The sequence below is a fragment of the Heliangelus exortis genome, chromosome 10 (assembly GCF_036169615.1).
Source record: "Heliangelus exortis chromosome 10, bHelExo1.hap1, whole genome shotgun sequence".
Classification (NCBI taxonomy): Eukaryota; Metazoa; Chordata; class Aves; order Apodiformes; family Trochilidae; genus Heliangelus; species Heliangelus exortis.
In genome coordinates, this window is record NC_092431.1 from 21,452,588 (window position 1) to 21,469,837 (window position 17,250).

A 17,250-nucleotide genomic window follows, 5' to 3' on the forward strand; every position below is an offset into this window, starting at 1 on the left:
ACAATCAACCCTCTTCTGACCTTCCTTCAATATCAGACAGGTAGCATCAGCCTGCTTTGCTGGGGATAAAATGCTGCTACGTTTGAGTGTGTAATAAGTATTAGAGGAACAAATATTCAGAAGAGGTAGGAACACTGCAGACATTTCTGTTGTTAATAAAAAAAATGAACAACAAAGGAACAAAATACAGAAAATACAGAACAGACACGGTTGGCCATTTTGTCCAAATTCTGGTTTTTCCCATCCCCTTCATCTGTTTTCTGTCTCGTATGACTGTAAGCAATTTGGGGCAGAGGGCGATTTTCTTGCTTGGCACACTCCTAGCAGGCTTGAAATGCTACCACAGTATGTGTAACAATAACAAGAACAGAAAAGAAATCATACTTCAGCATTGGGAATGGCTTCTACATATTTAATAAATTAAAATAGCTCTTGTAAAAATTTTTCTGTTCTGACAAAAATCAGGTAAGTGAGATTTGCCTGAAGACAGAGCTAAAATGAAACAATACTGTGGGCACCTGGTCTTCTGTGTTTCATTATTACAAATACCTCATTTTGCTTGACCCCTTCATCTGCTGTGCATGCTTATATTATAGACTCTTGGAATTGTTTTGGTTGGAAAAGACCTCTAACTTCATCAAGTCCAACCATTAACCCAGCACTGCCAAGCCCACCACTAAACCATGTCCCTCAGCACCACATCTATAGATCCTTTAAGCATCTCCAGAGATGGTGACTCCACCACTTCCCTGGGCAGCCTGTTCCAGAGCCTGACAACCCTGTCACTGTAGGAACGTCTCCTCTTATCCAGCCTAAACCTCCCCTCATGCAACTTGGGGCCGTTTCCTCTCATCCTAGGGCCCGTTACTTGGGAGAAGAGGATCCACCTTGCTCCACATAAGATGATGAAATGTACCAAAAAGGCATATTTCTGCCCTCTTTTCTTGTCTTCTGGACCCTAAGAGGTAAGGAGGAGCAGCGTTACCTGTGTAGCCGGTTTTACAAAGGCAGCTGAAGCTTCCTGGGAAGTTCTGGCAGGCAGCACCATTTTTGCACGGGTGGGAAAGGCACTCGTTGACGTCCCTCTCGCAGGCCATGCCGGTGAAGCCTTCTGGACAACTGCAGGAGAAGCCTCCCACCAAGTTGTGGCACGTCCCAGCGTTGTGGCAGGGGGAAGGGAGGCACTCGTCGATGTCCGTCTGGCACAGGCTCCCATCGTAGCCCGGCAGGCACCTGCACACAAAGGGCCTGAGGGGCTCGTTGGCCACGATGATGACGGGGACACTCTGGAGGCTCTTCAGGGCAGGGCTCACCGCCAACCTCCTCAGGCAGCTCCCTCCATTCTGGCAGGGGCTCTGCAGGCACCAGTCGTGGTCCACGGCCTCGACCCGCACCCCGCTCTGCCGGAAGAGGATGTCCTTGATGCTCTCGAAGAAGGTGGCGACGCCGCTGGGGTTGACGTGCTGGTTGTTGCCGCGCTTGATGGCCGCCATCAGGAAGGTGTGGTTGCTCTCCTCGTGCAGGCCATAGAGCTGGACGGAGGTGCCCAGGCCCGTCAGCTGGGAGCTGGCGATGCGCAGGAAGTGGAGGTAGTGGTTTGTCAGGAAATCCCTCAGGCTGTGGGTGCTGAGGCGCAGGAGGATGCTGTTGGCGATGGTGGCGTTGCCGAAGCCTGCGAAGAAAACGCGGACGCTGCTGGTGACGGCGCCGTGCAGCCCGTCACTGCTGAGGACAGACAGGTCAAACGTCCCGTCCGTGGACCTCGCCTGGGAGTGCAGCTCGCAGGTACCCGCGGGAATGCTGAAGAGGCTGGTGACTCCTGAGGTGAGGGAGCACTGGAAGCTGTCTAGCACATCCGGATCCTGCGGCTTTACGTTGCCCAGAATCCCACCCGGGAAGAGGTTGCCGTAATAGTGAACAAAGATTTCTACTGCTCTGGGCTGAGAGGGGTTGTCGTTTTGGTCGATCACCTTGATATGCACAGTTCCCGTGGAAGACATCTGAGGAACACCGGAGTCTCTTGTGATCACTGACAGGTAGAAATCGCTGATCTGCTCCCTGTCGATCTCCCTGGTGGTTGTCAGCACTCCGGTGGTGCTCAGGCTGAAGTAGCTGGTTGCGGGGCCAGTGCTGAGCAAGTAATAGGTGAAAGGACCTTGGTTGGGAGGGAGATCGGGGTCTGACGACTGAAGTGTCATCACGAGAGTCCCCGCACGGTTGTTCTCCGTGACTTCTCCTTGGCTGGAGGACAAGGTAGGCCCGTTGTCGTTGATGTCTTCCAGAGTTACCAACAAAGAGGCGCTTCCCGTGGCAGAGGGTGTTCCTGAATCAATGGCCAGCAGAGACAGGTTGTAGACAGGCAACGTTTCCCGGTCCAGCTCTGCGGTGACCGTCACCTGTCCTGTCTGTGGGTTGATGGAAAAGGCGCCGTTGTCATTGCCGGACCCGATGAAATAGGAAAACCTGCTCCAGCTGGGGACAGAATCTGAATCAAAGGCACTCACAAAAGTGACGTGGGTGCCCGGAGGAACACCCTCGCTGATCCGTACGTTGTAGGTGCCCAAGGTAAAAATGGGGGGATCGTTGGCATCCAGGACAGTGATATTGACAGTCACTTCATCTATGTCTGCACCACGAATGCTCCCAAAATTTTTTGCAAGGACTTTCAAAGAGATTCGTTCTTCTTTTTCTCTGTCTAGAAGTCCCGAAACATATATCTGGCCAGTTTTTTCATCTATCTGGAAACCTTTCTTCCTGCTGTTGCCAAAGATAAGGTACTGGACTTCTCCATCAGCTCCCATATCACGATCACTTGCAAAAACTTCACCTACAACGGTACCTTTGGAGGCCGCCTCAGAAACCTCAAAATAATAAAGCTTGGACACAAAACGAGGCACATATTCATTTGTCCCTTCTAGCTGGATGTTGACGCTAGCAAAGCTGCACCTCTCTTCATCTGGGACGTTAAAGGCCTTTACTGTTAAATGGTAACTTTGCTTCGTTTCATAATCTAAAAATCCCTGGGTGGTGATGGTTCCTGTATTGGGGTCAATGACAAAAAGGTCACTGTCTGAGGACTGAATAGCGTAGGCAATCACGGCATTAGGGCCAGAGTCAGCATCAGTGGCATTTAAACGAATAACAGTTGTCCCACTGGGGGCGTTTTCTAACACATTTGGAAAGTAGTCCTCAGGGCTGAATGCTGGAGAGTTATCATTCACATCAATGACATGAACAGTGACACTGCAATAGCCTGTTCTGGGCACCCACCCGCCATCTGTCGCGGTGACAACGAGCTCATGCTTTTGGTGTAGCTCAAAATCGAGTGGTTTTGATAGTGTCAGTGTACCAGTAGTTGCATTGATAGCAAAGAGACCAGCTTCATTTCCAGAGGAAATATTGTATCTTATCAAACCATTCATAGCAGCATCTCTGTCTCGGGCTGAAACTGTCCTGACCACCGTTCCCACAGGGTGACTCTCTGGGACAGTGATGCTCATACGGTTTTGAGAAAACTCAGGTGTGTGGTAATTTTCCTCTGTCACGACTATTTCAACAGTTACCTCGGATGAGAGTGGAGGATTACCCTTATCCTTTGCTTTCACCACAAACAGAAAGTTCCTGTTCAGATCAGCCATCAGTGAAGATGCCACAGAAATCCAGCCCGTGCTCCTGTCCAGTCTGAATTTGTTAGTTTTGCCTTCATCAGAGATAAAGTACTCCACTTCAGAATTCAAGCCAAAGTCTTTGTCATCCACCGCGGTCACTTTAATTAAGTTTGTGCCAACCCTCACGTTCTTGGTGACAGGAGTGAAATATTTACCAGCGAGGAACAGCGGCGCGTTGTCATTGCTGTCTACTATGTTAATGGTGACAGTTGTCTCACTCATTAAGGGGGGGCTGCCTCGGTCTGAGGAGGTAACGATGAAGCTGTGTCTGTTAATGTTGACATTGCTGGAACCGCTGGAGTTCTGGTACCTTAAGTACTGCTTGTTGAAAATTTCCCCGGTGGTCGCATTAATCCGGAAGAACTCAGACTGGGATTTTATGAAGTAGAAGACTTGGCCGTTTGACCCTTCATCGGGATCAGTGGCTGAAACCTGGGTGGCCTTTAGCCCAATGCCAGGAAGCTCGGGACACTCCAGGTAGTAAGATGGCTTTGTAAACCGCGGGGCGTTGTCGTTGACATCCGTGACAAATATGGTGACATCTGTGCTCACGGTCCACCCGGAGTCGTGGGCAGAGACCCTGATTCTGTAGCGGTCCGTGTCCTCCCTGTTCAGTGGTCTGCTGATGGTGATGTCCCCGGTGCTGGGATTTATGGAAAAGGGGAGACTGGTGTCTCTTATGGAGTACCTGCTGACCGCGTTCACCCCGATGTCCTCATCTGACGTGGTGACCCGCGTGACGGTGAAGCCCAGAGGTGCGTTCTCAGGCACAGAGGCACTGAATATCTGGGAGAACCTCGGAGCGTTGTCGTTTTCATCCAAAATATTAATCAGAACCTTGACAGTTGTGCTCTGGAGGGGCGTGCCTTTATCTGATGCTTTTATGGTTAGTATGTATCGAGACAATTTCTCCCTGTCCAGGGGCCTCACGCTTCTGATCTCACCGGTGGCTCGATTGATGCTGAAGCTGTTTTCTGTATTCCCTTCGATTATTTCATAGTTCAGCTGCCCGTTCAGACCACTGTCCCTGTCAACAGCAGCCACTGTCAGTATCTTCCGTGGGGACAGGTTCTCCACTACCTCTGCAATGAAGGGATCTTGCTCAAACTCTGGTCTGTTATCATTGACATCTACCACCGTTACTTCCAGTTTCTTATAAGAGGAGAAGGGCGGGAAGCCCGTATCTCTGGCCTCGACCCAAACCACGTATTTCTGGATGGCTTCATAATCCAAAGCCCGCCCCACAGAGAGCTGTCCTGTCACCTGGTCAACGAGGAAAGTGCTGCCCAGGTTGCCACTGGCGATGTAGTAAGACAAGGAGCCTCCTCTGGCTGAGGATCCGGAGACAGTGGTGACGAGCGTGCCGACCGCTTGGTTTTCAGGGAACGTGAAGGTTTCCTGTTCTGCCTCAACCTGAGGGAATTCTGCTCTGTTCACAAACCTGACGGTGACAGTCGTAGAGTCTGTCTTGGGGTACCGACCGCCGTCCCTCACGTGGACAGAGATGGTGACTTCAGACTCTCCTGCCAGCTCGCTGGCAGCCAGGATCGCTCCCCTGGCGGGATCAATGTGGAATTTCTCAGAGTTTTTCCCCACGAGGGAATAGTGGAGCTCAGCATTGGAGCCAGCATCTGCATCGGTGACAGTCACAGCAAACACAAAGGAGCCTGAAATGGAGAACAAAGTTAGGGCAGTCCTTTAGTGAACACACCCACCAGCTGTGGGAAACCTGATGGCAGCTTTGTACTTGGAAGTGTGTCCTGGAGCAAAGTGCCCTTCCTGATACTACTCCCAAAGTGAACTGCTTTTCCCACAGGCTGGTTAGCTCTGTGAGTCCCTGAGACCTTCAGACAGCCAAAACCCAAGCATTTGAGAAGTGTGTGAGTGCATTCAGAGAAATGCATCTAAAGATGTCAATGGCTGCACACACATCTCTGGAAAAGCAACTTTTTGGAAGCCTAATATCCCATTTCTAGAACATTCACATTATGAAAGCCATACACCTAATATGATTTAATGGGGTTTGGTTTGGTTGGTTGGTTTGGTTTGTGTTTTTTGTTGTTGTTTTTTCCTTTTTTTTTTTTTGTTTGTTTTTTTATATAAGTGAATTGGCAGCACTCTTAGAGCTCCACCTTTCACACCCACCTTCCCTTCCAGCCCCTTTTCTCCCTGTTCCCCAGATGCTGCTCCTTTCTCCCCACCAGCCTCTTGCTTTTGATTCTGTAAGAATATTCTGAGGACAGTAACTAATGGGACTGTATTTTTTAAAGCATGCTGGTCCTCTGGGATGGGGTAAAATCACACAGAAGTACACAACTCTTGCACACTAGTGCAGTAACTCAAATCTATTGTATTTCAGGACTTCTGAATTTATGCTTCACTATTAGTTCAACTTTGTGAGCACTATTTGCATCCCCCCTATATTTGCCTCTCTGCAAGGAGAGCCCAGGGTTGTTTTTTGCACTGGAGTTTGCAGACCTCATGCAGGGCACATCTTTCCAATGTGACACTGTCCAACCAATTTGCAGAACATTCTCTTGATGCTTTACTGGCACTGAAATTTAGAAAATACCCACTCCTGTACAAAAATCATGTTGTTTTGCAGCCTGGCAAGGCAAAATCATTTACAGGCAGGAATGACTTTGACAGCTTCCCCTAAAAACTATACTTCATGTCACTGTTTGACATGTGCAATGATTTCTACCTCAGGGAGAGGAATATTTAGACATGAATAGTATTTGGACACTTGTGAGAAAAGAAACAGGAAAATAAAATTTAAGATTTTTGCTTCAATTAAGCAAATTAAATTATTATTGTTATTACTTTCAAGACCAGGCTGGATGGGACTTGCACAGCCTGGGATTGTGGAAGGAGTCCCTGCCCCTGGCAGAGGAACTGGAACTAGATGATGCTGTAGGTCCATTCCAACCCAAACCATTCTCTGGCTCTATGATACCAGTTCCCCCTTTAAACTTAGTTCCAAAATAACAAGGAAATTAAGATCCATATTTCAAAATATACACTAGATAGTCTGTCACTGGAATAATAGCAAAAGTTTTCATGAAGTTATGAGGGTTTTGGTTGGTTTTTTTAATAAAGCTATCTCACATGCTACATTAGACTGCCATAAATTTGGGGGTTTTTGCTTTTTTTCTAATGGATGCCATGCCTGCCAATAACATAATTGTCAACAGCCTTTCAAAATATTGTGGGAAAATATTAATATTTTCTTTTAAAGAAATGTGGATGATCAACTGAGGAAGTTGCAAATAAAAAAAAGTGCATGGATCCCTCACCTTTTGCTAAGTTAAAAAGAGAGTAAACATAGCTTGGGATTTCTGTATGCTTCTAGTTATAACGAGTTTCATCCAAAAATATATTGCCAGAAAACATCAGTTAATGCCATAGGTACTCCTCATAAACACATTTAAAGGAACACCTCAAAAAGAGCAACAAAAAGGCACTATGTCCTACTCAGAATACACAAAGAATCAGCAGAGCAATAATAAAATAATTTCATAATGTTGTTCTGGAAACAGGGAAGAAATGTAAACAAATTCATTCTTCCATAAAAAGGAGAAGTATTTGCAATTGTTTAAAATTTAGAGAGCAAACCCAAGACATGGAAATAAGCCCTATATTTCTGTTCTTTTAAAGGAAATACATTTTGTAAACCATTTGTCTTGGAATCCTCTCTGTAGGCATTAAATATCCATGCATGCATGTGAAAACACAACTTTGTGAAAACTCCCACAGCTCATCAGTCAGACTGAAGTTTGGTGAATCTGTAATAATACAGTGATCATATAAAATCCTTTTACTGTTCTGAGACAACAGAGGTCACAGTATTAGTCCAACTTAAATCTTGGAAAAAAATAATCTCAAAGTAGCAGAATCTTTCAGTAAATGATCTCCATCCTCATGCAAATTCTCACAGTCTCCTCTCTTTCCCCTTGCTATGCCAATTCTGCAAACAGAAAACACTAGCAGCTTGGACTTACCCATTTCTAATGTGTTTATTTATTTATTAAGCAGCAGCTCACTCAGAAATTAATTCCTGCATTCAGTGAAGTCACTTTAAGTTGGGTGTAGTTTCCACAGAAGGAAGGTTGCTGCTTAGCTTTACTTTCATTTTGTTTTACTTCACCACTTAGCTCAAGGAAAGGCAACAAAATTAACACCTGATATTGATACAGATTTTTTGGAAGAGGCTGACAAAGTTTGCTGTAAGAACTGACCAGGGTGGAAAAAGAAAATCTCCACAGGAGGAGGCTCAGAGGAAAGAGAAGGCCATTGCCTTTCTAACCCTGGCAAAATAACTTAAATCACTTGTTTGAGTGGGTGCTCATCTACACTGTGTCTTGTTTACTTAACTGCAGGAAAATAAATGATGTTGGATAAAAGGAACAAAGTAAAAAAAAAAAAAAAGCTAAGCTGCAGGTGAAATATTGATCCTTGCCATTCCTCATTCCCACGCAGAACAAAGACAACAAAACCTGCACAACAGCTGCACGGGAAGGTCTCAAACATTTCTTCTGCCTCAGCTTTGCATTTCATGAAGATGTTTATGCAGTCTGAAGCATCCCAAGAGCTGCTAGTGATAGGTTACCTGAAGTGGTAGGTGATGGGATGTGGGTGACATAGGGATGGTGCTGGAATTTGGGTGGGTTGTCATTGACATCAGTGACAGAGACGAGCACACTGGTGGAACTGGAGAGAGCCCTGGGGAAGCCCCCGTCGGTCGCCACCACCACCAGTGTGTAATTCTCCCTCTGCTCCCGATCCAGGAGTGCACTGGTGATGATCTGTCCTGTTGAGGGGTTGATGGTGAACTGGGAATTGCCACCGGAAAGCCTGTAGCTGTTGGAAGGAAAAAACATGAAAATCCGGATTAGCGTTTTCTGAGGGATCCTCCTGCCTGAAGGTAACAGCAATTTCCTTTCCTCTCCAGCCCACTGTGCTGAGGGATCTTCTTCAGACTGTCCTTCTGCCTTCACTTTTTTTCTCTTCCATATTTAGAGAATTGTCATCCAAGCACAACACACAGAGTTTTGTGGTAAATGAGGAGCAGACCGAATCTTTGTCCATTTGGACATGGATTCAGACATCCTCTCAAAATTGCCTACCAGAGGCATCCTCTACTACTGGTTTCCCCTTCACTCAATCCACAAAACATAATTAGAAAAAAAATACTACTTTCCGTAATAATAGGATGACAATTTCACAAAATAAATATGAGGATGATGGGTGGGGTTGATGATCTGAGATGTGTTTTCCAACCAAAACGATTTTTTGATTCTATGATTTAAAATTCATATTGTTTCCTGATACTGAGCTAGTCAGGATTTTAATGATTATTCACAGTAATTAACACCAAATTAGCAACCACACAGCTATGTTAATTGAGACTAATTGGGACCAGGATGTGACTGTTGATTGGTGTGTGCAGAAAGATGTGATTTGCAAAGAACTGTGTGCTCCCTGCAGTGCCCCATCAGGGCTGCCTCTCCCTGACTACCACAGGGAATTTCTCCTCTTACCCAGCCTGTGTTCATACAGAAAGAATCTCAAAAGATGTCTGGACCACTGGGCTATATTTTTAAAGGTAACCAATTAAATATTACCTTTCTTTTCTTATTATTTTATTCGTTCTGATAACAAGCCTTCTACAAAACAAAGGGTACCAAGCCTGGATAAAATTAAAAAATCCTCTATTTAATATTATAATCCTGACAGAAAACCAACACAGCTGTGATGAGTGCTGTTTCTTCAGAGAAGCCTGGTAGGACAGAGAAGCAGCTTTTTTGAAGTATAGGATTCTATTAAAAATTCCCAAGAAAGTGGCTTTTACAAAAGAGAGTAATATCCTCACCTTTTTCAAAGCAGAAGGAAGTTATTATGACAGAAGGAATAACACAAGGCCAGAAGCTTAACCTAGAGGACTGACAGCCAGCCTGTGTAATAAACTGTGGCAACTTCTGCTCAGTCATTAATCCCTACAGAATGCCAGGAGCATATTTTAATTGCTTAATTATGAGATAATGTGCTGGCCATATGTAATTATTCTCCAGCCATAGCAATGTGCATCTAGGATGGGAAGAATGTGCACAAAGCCTCAAGCACCACTTAAATCTCCCTAAATACCAGCAGTTTGGGCAAATTGCATCTCTGATTCACAGTCATTAAACCCTGTGAGAGATGTCACAGAGGACAAGGACTTTCTCATCTGTATTTCCAAATATAAAGACTGGCTCAAGCTTTAGCACTGGAGACACGATAGGAAAACTGTTTTGTTTTCTTTTTAAAAAGAGAGAAACAAGAAAAACTACATTTGCCACAGGATATTCTGAGTTCTGCAGAAAATGATGTATTACTTGTATGACACAACTGATTTTTTTACTTTACATGACAGTTTTAGCAAAGTATTTGACATATGATCTTCAGAAACCAAAGATTTGATTCTGAACCAGGCTCTAACAAAAATGAAAAGTTCTGAGTGCTCAGCACCTCTGACAAGAAGACCTTACATGTCCTGGTCCCTCTGGGTTCTGGCAGTTTTGTGATACCAGTCATATTTTAAGATTTGTTTTACTCTAAGTGCTGAATCTGAAAGAAATCTGTCCAAGAAAAACAATGTTCCTGAGTCTAAAAAGTGTAAAACAAAACCTGAAAACAATTTTGAAAGAGCTAATTATGAAGGAAAAAAAATATTTTATCAATTACTGTACTATGAGGTACTGAGTGAATGACAAAGACTAATGGCAGAAATAATAAAGCAATTCAGCCACACCAAAGAAACCCAAGAGCACCTTGATAATTTCTGATTATGGGATGTAGTCATTACAATCATTCACTCTCTGTATGGAATTCTTTTTTCTAAAGGGGCTTGCCAGAAATAATTTCTTAAAGTAAGAGTGAATCGAATTAAAAGCTTCATTGTTTCACAATTTAATAAATGGTAATTTTGGATGCTTTTCAAATTTTTAAAGATACCAAACCATCAAGTTTCTATTTTTATCTTGCAGCTAAATGAAAATATTGCAGTATTTTATACACACTTGGTTTGCCATAACAAGGTTCTGTTTTATTTTACTTCCTTAAAAAAAAAAAAAAAAAAAACCAACAAAAAATTACAACCACAATCATATTCTTCCACACTCTGAAGAATGAATTGAGGTGAACTAAAATAGTAAATAAAGAAGCTACTTTTATATCATGTTTTCCAAGTTTGGGAACAGAGATCCGAGTGTTTGCAGTGACAAGAGTTAAATGTAATGAGACCACCTATCCATCCATCCACCTGATAACTGATATCAGTCTCTTTTGTTCCCCATTAACAATGAATCAGACCTCAGTGGATGATTTCCATCTCACCTCTGCCACTCAGCACCCTCACCACCCATGGCTGTGAAACTGGGAATGGCTCCTGTTCAGCCCAGTTCAGTTGCATCAGCTCTGCAAACCATTTAGCATTTCAGGCAAAAACGTCAAATTCCAACTTTTTACCGTTTTTTACTGCTTTGCAGTGTCTCCTGTAACATGTATCATTCACTTGGTAAAAAGCTAAAATACCACTGCAGCTCTGCTTGTCCTTACTATAAATCTAAAAGCTTATAAACAACAACAGAAAAGCCAAATGTACCAAAATAACTTAGCTATGGATTTGCAGCTGTCCTTTCGTGTCTCACAGCTTTGTGGCACGTTGGTGATGGACACTGGGGGAAAAACAAACCCCTTCAGGCAGAGTGTGTGGCAGCACTACATCCATCAGGATAAACCACCTACCTAATAACAGCATTTGATGAGGCATCAGCATCTGAGGAGTTGACAAGCAAAATATCTGTCCCCGTGGGAGCATCCTCTGGAACTGTGGTAGAATAGAAGTTGAAGGCAAATGTGGGGACGTTGTCATTGACATCATCCACCGTGACAGCAATGGTTCCAGTGCCAGTGAGGGCAGGAGACCCTGCAGGAAAGTGGGATACAAAAAGCTGGAGGTTACAAATACTGCCATACCAACCCGAGCTCTGCCAGCCCCAAGTTAAAGCCCGGTGCTTTCAGCATGTCACAGTTCACAGAGCAAGAAAACACAAAAGACAGGGTCAGGTTTGTTTCTTTCTCGACAGAAAGTACAACTCGTGAGAGAAAGAAGTAAAAGAAGTTGTTTTTCTTTCTCCATCTAATTCCAGAAATCTTTAGTAATCCAAGCTCAGTGGAAAAAGCTGGTCTTGGAACTGCTCAGCAGCTTTCCTGTAACAATTAGGAGCGACTTGGACATGTGGTTGACTTTCCTGTTTCTCTGAGAGAAGAGACTCAAAGGTGGCATGCTGACAGCCCCCAAAACCAAGCCCTCCATTTATTCCTCTGTGGAACTGGTGGCAAACCTCAGCCTTCCACATGGCTCTGCTGCTGCCGGTCACATCCTGACCTGGGGAGACCTTTCCTCAGGCTGCAGAGGCTCCAGCCCTGCTCAGACTCAGATTTTCCATAGAAGCAACCACCTATCCCAGCAAATATTGCTGGCCCGGGTGGGATATTGGCTTACAGGAAATCAGACTGAACTCATCTAACCCACAGCTTTTATTCTCCTTGTTATTCTAACACTTTACTCTGATGAGCAGAGACAAGAGAGAAATATCATGTTTATCCATGTGCAATCTCTCAGTGTTTATTCTCCCAAGCTTTTCCTTTGTCAAATCAAATCAAATAAAAAATAAAAAAAGACAATGAAGAGTTTTACAAGTTGATGTTAGTTTTGCCAGGCTATTACACTTGTTCTCAGCAAAGAATCAGTGAAACATTTGATAATTAAATTATGTATTCAGGGCCCCTAGAACAAAACAAAACAAAAAAAAGGGATCATTCATTTCTTTGAATGCATAACGGAAAGGAAGAGGGTGATAGTGGAGCACAAAGCATGAGACGTATGACCCTGTTTGACTCAAAAGGCAGATGATGACCTATTTTACCCAAGCTTGTGTCACATCAGTCTCAAACAGATTCAAGAATTCTGCATTTGCAACTGGGAAAAAAAGCAATGATAATGAAATCCTTTGGTTCCAGCCCTGGGTGCAAGGCAAGACCACCAGAAGGAGATGTCACCTGGGGAAGCAGAGGCAGACTCTGGGTCACCATCCAACCCCTTCCAGCTCAGCAGATGAACAGGGTGCTGGGTCCCTCAACCTTGGGGCTGGGAAAGAGGAAAGTTCTGCTCTTGGGTCTCACATGGTCCTGGCCAGGGCTCCAGACACCAAGCTCTTGTGTAAATTCAGAAATAATGCCCCATTTTCCCAGATGTGGATCCATGCCAGGTTGAAGCTGCACCACACTGCTTCATGGGAAGAAGAGGGCAGAAGCTTCTGCAGGAGAAGGAGGTTTTTCACCCCAAAATACTTCAAAATAACTTGGCTTAATGCCCAAATGGGCTGAGGGAAAGGCTTCCAAGTGATGGGCACACTATAAATCTCAGGAGGCTGACTGTGAAGCCTGCTGATGGGCTGGATCACAAGGCTGAGGGAAGAACAGGCAAGGCAAAGAGTTTGGGTTTCACAGCAGGGCCTTTCTCTGCTGTGCCCTACTCTGAGGTAATTCATTTTCCCAATTAATATCCTTTCAGCTGGGAAGATTACATTAAGGCAATAAGTCTGACTCATTTTTTTACCCTTTTTTTTTTTTTTCCTCCCCTATTTTGTCACTTAGCCAAACACGTATAGATAGAAAAGACTGCAAAAGCATTCTTGATTGCTGAAATATTGCCTGTGGAGTGTTTATTATTACAGCATTAAATGAAACAGAGTCCTCAGTGGTGTTTGCTGCATGTGTCATCAGGCTCTGGACTTCCAAACACATTTAACTGACATTCATCTCGCTGCTAATGAAATGAAAAGTTGAAAGCTGTTAAGTTTCACAGGTGATTAAACAATTTATACATAATTCAGAAATTAATCTTGAGTAAGTCACATTCAAAGAGCACCACTAATGCAACTCAGTCTGGAAAAAAAAGCTAACCCTCAGCTCAGGTCTGAAACTTACTGTTTGAAATGGTTTTGCTCTGTCCTGGTTTGAGCCATGACAGAACCAATTTTCTTTACAGTAATTTTACTTTTTATTCAAGTCTCCCCTGAGCTACTGCTGGGGAATGGTATCCAGAACTAAGGTCACTGCTTGGTTCTGCAGACTTCTGGTGTGCCAGAAGCAAAAGGGGGAAAAAAGGGGTCAGACCTGCAACCCTCCTAACAGGAAGGATGTACCAGAGAGGTGACAAAGTCTTTCATCCCATGCATCCCATAAGCTGAGGGATCATCAGAGGAACTTCTTTACTTTCCTATATCCAGCTCCTGGAATGCTGCCTGTCCCAGGAGCCCAGTCCAGAACTATCCCAGAGCCTGCCCTGCAGCCTTGGTGCTGGAAGAGTGATGGTGGGCTGGTGTGTATTCATATATCTTTTATTATTCTCTTTTTCATAGCTGTTTTCATTGAAGCCACGGCTTCCTAATTTTACTTAGACAGAAAAACATATTTACAATGGTTTCCTGTCTATGCAGTTATCCAAATAGGTTTTTTTTTCCTCTGAGAAAAACATCCACAAATTTACTCCTTTATTCTATTCAACTGAAAGATAAAGTTGCAATCTCAGAGACTCCTCAAAGCTTTTAGTCACTTGAAATTAAATGACCAGCTCACATTTCTGCAGTTGCTGAGAAATATAAGAAGAGGAAATTACAAATGAAGTAATTTTCTATGGAAAAGAAACAGCTTGGGACCAAATTTTACTGTCCTCAGTGAACATTCAGTGAAAGTGGTGCTTGCATAAGGACCACAGAATTTGGCCCTTGATAATAAGTAGGTTTCATAAAGTGTACATGTCATATTTGTGGTGAAAGAAGTAGTTTCCATGGTCAGGCTGAATTCCAAGATTTCCTAGTTTTGCTTCGATAGCAAATCTTCCCCGAGCCAGTTACTCTGACTGTGCTAGAGCATCATTCCTTCCTTCTTCAAACTGCACTTCATATTTTGCATAAATACAGCAAATTTTGTGTAAATTCTTCAATATTAGCTAAATGCTCGGGATGCCCCCAAACTGTTTTTAATACACCAGACATGTTACAACCTATATAAAAAGTGCTGCATGCAGCCACACAAGCCTCTGAGTACCCCAACAAAGAGCCCTGAGCCACTAAGAAAAATACACTTTTCCCTTACTCAACTTGCACCAATCTCCACTCATTTTTCACAATTGTCTGGATGATTTTTTTTTAGCAGAAGCAGCAATTATTTCTTTGTCAGAAGCTTTTTATCTGGAGTATTTCTCTAGCTCTACACTACGATTGGGCTGTGGGGTTTTTTTCAAATCCCAAAATACCATGTCTCACAGGGACTTGGGATATCCATGTTGGAAAAAAAAGTTTACCAGAAAGGTGGAGGAATGAAAGCACCAGTAATGATTAACACCCAGAGAGCATAAAGTTAATTAGGTCAGCTAAAGGGTAGAGATGGGATCGACTGTTTGGTGACTATCAAATCTTTAAGATTTAAAAGATGATGACACCAATATACTATTATTGCTTTGAATTTTCCATCTGCACTGGGGTCTGCTTCCATGAGCTGAGCAGCTTCCTTTCTAGGTGACAGCTGTGCATTTACATTAAGCAGACAGTCCCACAAATGTCCACACATCATTGTTGAAATAAAGATTAACCTGGGATAGTGTCAAAACAGTCACACTGAGTCCAGGAAGAAAACTGCTTCCCACGGATGTTCTTCCAAAAATGTCAGCTTTTTCACTGACATCTGCAAGTAAACATGTGTCTGGGGTTGAAGAGAAGGAGCAGACCTTGGGACCCTGCTCCTTGGAGGCCCATGGTGGAGGATGAGTTACAGGAGGAGGTTACAAGAGGTACCTTGGGCTGAGCCAGCACTGGGTTGGGGCTCTTCTCCTCTTCTCTGGGCAACCCAGGCAAGTGTCTCACCACCCTCAAAGGAAAGAATTTCTTCCCTATTGTCTAACCTGAATCTTCCCTCTTCCAGTTGGAAGACATTACCCCTTGAGTCCTTTGGCTTCATGTCCTTGTGAAAAGTTCCTCCCCAGCTTTCTTGGAGGGTGCCTTCAGATCCTGTCCTGGGGAATGGGGAAGGAACAAACCCATGGCACTGCCAGTCCCAGCTCTCCATGCCAGGGGTGGACACCAGGACGTGTGGGTAATGCTCAGAGCACTCAGTGGGATGGAGTAATAAAAGCAAACAATTGCAGGAAACCTGCAAAGCCATTTACGTTCTTCAAGAAAGCTCAGGAAAAGATGATGCTATTGGAAATTATCTTGGCTGTGTGGTACCGTGTGGCTCGCAGTAAAAATTAGAAATAGGAGAATGTGTCCGGCACATGATCCAAAAATTGTTTGAAGCTTTAATGGCTTCTGAGTTCTGTCTGTGTCATGGTTGTTAGCATAGCAGATAGTTAAACTATTGCTCTTTTCAGAAACCAGGAACCCAACGTTTTTGCCAGCATTGAAATATCAAAATTGAGTGCTGGAAAACAAACAATAGACTTAAGGAAAAAACAAAACAAAAAAAAAAAGCCCAAAACCCCAACAGATACATTTCACTAAAACGAAGAAAAAGAATTAAATAAAATTACTTTAAATGACTAATCGAAAGTTATACTGCAGGCAGTTTACCATGTTTTGTGGTAAATTAAACACATCATTATCCTGAAAATTGGGAAGCGATTTAACAGAAGTGGAATTTTTGTTGCAGTGAAATGTGTTGCTTTGCAACAAAGAGGATTTCACTTCCCCAGTCAAACACCCCTTGAATGAGTCCCAGGACTAGAAGCTCTATGTGTTATTACAGAGCATTAACTTTTCCACTCAAGTAAACAAGGTCTTTCACAATAAAGCAGTCAATCTTTCTAAATGCATTTAAATGCAGACAGAGTGTGCTGAGCCTCACACAGATGGTGAGTTTAAAAAAAATATGGAGCTTGAGCAAGCTAACGTGCTAGGAGCTGGCATTATACTTGGGTTTCTAGTGCACACAAAGCTTGATTTGAAACATAGATGACCTTATTTACTGGGAACAGAAAAGAAAGTGTATATGCAAAATGAGAATAAGAAGTTCTTTTTACAAGATTGCACCACAAGTATTTGTCCTGGCTGGATACGTCGATTTGGCTTTATTTTTTTTTTTTAATCAATTTTTCACTACAGGCTTCCATACTGAGTCTTAAACTCAGTGAAGAACCTTGTATAATTTTGAGACAAAAACTGTAACGAATCTAATAAAAAACTTACGGGGTGGTCCTTCTCTCATTCAGTTCAGTGAGTGCCTGGTGAATGAGCCCATGCAGGAACCCAGATTTTTCAAATTTCTGAGTGTGTCAAATCAGTTTTTTTCTGATAGCTGGGTACAAAGCAGTACAGGTGTTCCCTAAGCTGATTTAAGAGAACTTGTACTTGATAAAAGAAGGGAGCTGTTGGGACAGACCTGCAGTTTCAGAGCAGGGACAAATGACCCTGCAATACATTTAACGTGCTCCTGGAAGGGTGGGATTTGTACAACACCTCCTGAGGCAGTCTGAAGTCCT

The 17,250-nt window shown here is 43.6% G+C and overlaps 1 protein-coding gene across 1 annotated transcript in view; it reads right to left on the reverse strand.

Moving 5' to 3' along the window:
• Positions 1-17,250, reverse strand: part of FAT4 (FAT atypical cadherin 4) — a 108,716-nt gene that overhangs the window by 23,954 nt on the left and 67,512 nt on the right. Inside the window, exons 7-9 of the mRNA XM_071753875.1 lie at positions 11,454-11,634; positions 8,278-8,528; positions 986-5,335 (exon numbers count right to left, since the gene is read on the reverse strand). Coding sequence (XP_071609976.1) covers positions 986-5,335; positions 8,278-8,528; positions 11,454-11,634 — 4,782 coding nt within the window. The remainder of the gene's footprint in view (positions 1-985; positions 5,336-8,277; positions 8,529-11,453; positions 11,635-17,250) is intronic.